General features: G+C 32.4%; 1 protein-coding gene across 1 annotated transcript; it reads left to right on the forward strand.

Moving 5' to 3' along the window:
* The first annotated feature begins 878 nt into the window (after nucleotides 1-878).
* LOC107061404 (uncharacterized) lies at nucleotides 879-1,929 on the forward strand. The gene has a single exon (XM_015310593.1). The coding sequence runs from the start codon at nucleotides 911-913 to the stop codon at nucleotides 1,877-1,879; it is 969 nt and encodes a 322-aa protein (XP_015166079.1). The 5' UTR covers nucleotides 879-910; the 3' UTR covers nucleotides 1,880-1,929.
* Nucleotides 1,930-2,307: the final 378 nt, after the last annotated feature.

Raw genomic sequence — 2,307 nt, forward strand, 5'->3', positions numbered from 1 at the left:
GTATTTATTTGTTGTTTACCTTTTTTCGTTGAAACTGCTATTTTTTTCTCCTCCTGAATCCGTCTATGACAACAATTTACAATCATAAATATAAAGGTGTATCAAATCAAAAAAGAAAGTTTGGAGTCTAGCTAAAGCAAATTACAAATCTTCCCCTTTTTTAAAATTGAGTTGGATTTAAATGTGAATGCAGTTATCAAGACCTTTTTATAACAATTATCGTACCTTCATTAGAACGATCAAGTTTTCTTTATTACTGACTTTCATATTATGTTACATTATATATTCTTTATAATTAGAACGTCCCAAAATAAATTCAGATAAACAAAATTGTTACAAAAGATTTGACGATAGAACTCAGCGTGTGTCCACAATAAGACCAGAATAATCATATTTTGTGCTTTCTGCTTCAACGTTTTTGCGCGTGTTGTAATTCTGCCAGCAGAATTTCAGTTGACACGTCAAAATTAAAAAGCTGAGCTAGTCTTCGATAAATAAATAAGCCTCCTCTTTAATATTATGATTTAAGTTTTTAGATGAATCGATCACATAATTTAGTTACATATAACATGGTTCGATCGACTCACAAAACCCTGGAGGCCTGGACCACCTCACATTGAAAATGTTTTTTTTTAGAAACCAAAGAAAATTAACAACGACTAAAATATTTTGATAGGACATTAGTGTCAACTTGCTGGTAAAGAAAGATAATTTCATAATATTAATTATAGTCATGATATATAATTATTAATCATCTTAATTAATACGAAATCAAGCATGCTTGTTCAGTTCATGTCAATTATAAAACTCTCATTCTTTGCCGACCATGACCTCTTCTCTTAATTCATGATAATCTCATCTTAATTCATCTTCTTCACATCATTAATCAATTGTCCTTTTAATTAATCCTATGGAGAAATCCGACCAAATTGTTACATGGAGCTCTGAGGAACTATTAGGTTTAGGGAATGTTAAGTTTTATAGATGTAGCTTTTGTAAACGAGGTTTTTCGAATGCACAAGCATTAGGTGGACATATGAATATTCATAGAAGAGATAGAGCAAGGCTTAGAGAATTTTCAAGTGATCAAAATTTGCTTTCATTGGATATCAAAAACTCCGTTTATCCTCCTCCTCCTCGTCCTCCTCCTGGAAATGATGAGTTGTTGCAACGAGAAGTATCATTATATGATGAGGGAATAATTTGTAGCCCCTCGAAAAGGCCATGTGTTAAGGTCATGAGTTGTGATCATAATCCTCCTCCTCTTCCTCCTGCTCTTCCACATGATGTCTTGTTGCAACGAGAAGAATCATCTTATGGTGAAACAATTATTAGTAGCCCCTTGAAAAGGCCATGTGTTAAGGTGAGTTGTGATCATAATCCTCCTCCTCGTCCTCCTCCTCATGCTCTTCCACATGATGTCTTGTTGCAACGAGAAGTATTATCATCGTATGATGAAACAATTATTAGTAGCCCCTCGAAAAGGCCATGTTTTACATATGATCAAGAAAAGGATCATTATGATCATAGTCTTTCTCTTGTAAATGATGATTCATTACAACGAGAGGTATCATCATACGATGAGACAATAATTAGTAGCTCCTCGAAAAGGCCATGTGTTACATATGATGAAGAAAATGATCATCTAATTACATCCAAGGTGAATTATTATGATCATAATCAAGAAGTGATTATTGGAGATCTTTTGCAATTACCTTTATTCAAGGAGACTCCATTAATTAAAGAAGCAAGCAAATGTTTGGAAAACGAGAAAGTAGAAAACAAGGGGATATTGGAGCAAAATCATGTTTCAATATTGGATCTTGAGCTTCGGTTAGGGATGGAACCACCCGAGTCCTTGACAGAGACAGATCCATGATTTGAACTTCATAAGTTTTGAATTTGAAGTTTATGTGATCTAAGTTTACCATATATACATATTCAACTAATTTCTCAACAAATATATACAATTTAGACTTCATTTCAAAATTATTGAGTTTTACCAAATCCGGAGTTGCAGTTTATACTTGCTAGAATCCATCAAAGAGGTACTTTTCTTTACTCATCCTTACAACTTCCCTCTTTTTATTTTATTTAAAATATGTAATATTTATTTAAGTTAAACGATCTAAATCAACAAAAGGGTATTGTTATTTTGTTATTTTTCTCTCTTTTTCCTAAACCTTAAACGTTTGCTAAGTACGCATGCTTGTACTCCTATGCTAAAAAAGATATTTAATTCATGTTATATATTTTGGATCAGAAATAGTTTTCTTGAAGTTTAGGTGTACTAACTCAAATGCTATA

The sequence above is a fragment of the Solanum tuberosum genome, unplaced genomic scaffold (assembly GCF_000226075.1).
Source record: "Solanum tuberosum cultivar DM 1-3 516 R44 unplaced genomic scaffold, SolTub_3.0 scf00008, whole genome shotgun sequence".
Lineage (NCBI taxonomy): Eukaryota > Viridiplantae > Streptophyta > Magnoliopsida > Solanales > Solanaceae > Solanum > Solanum tuberosum.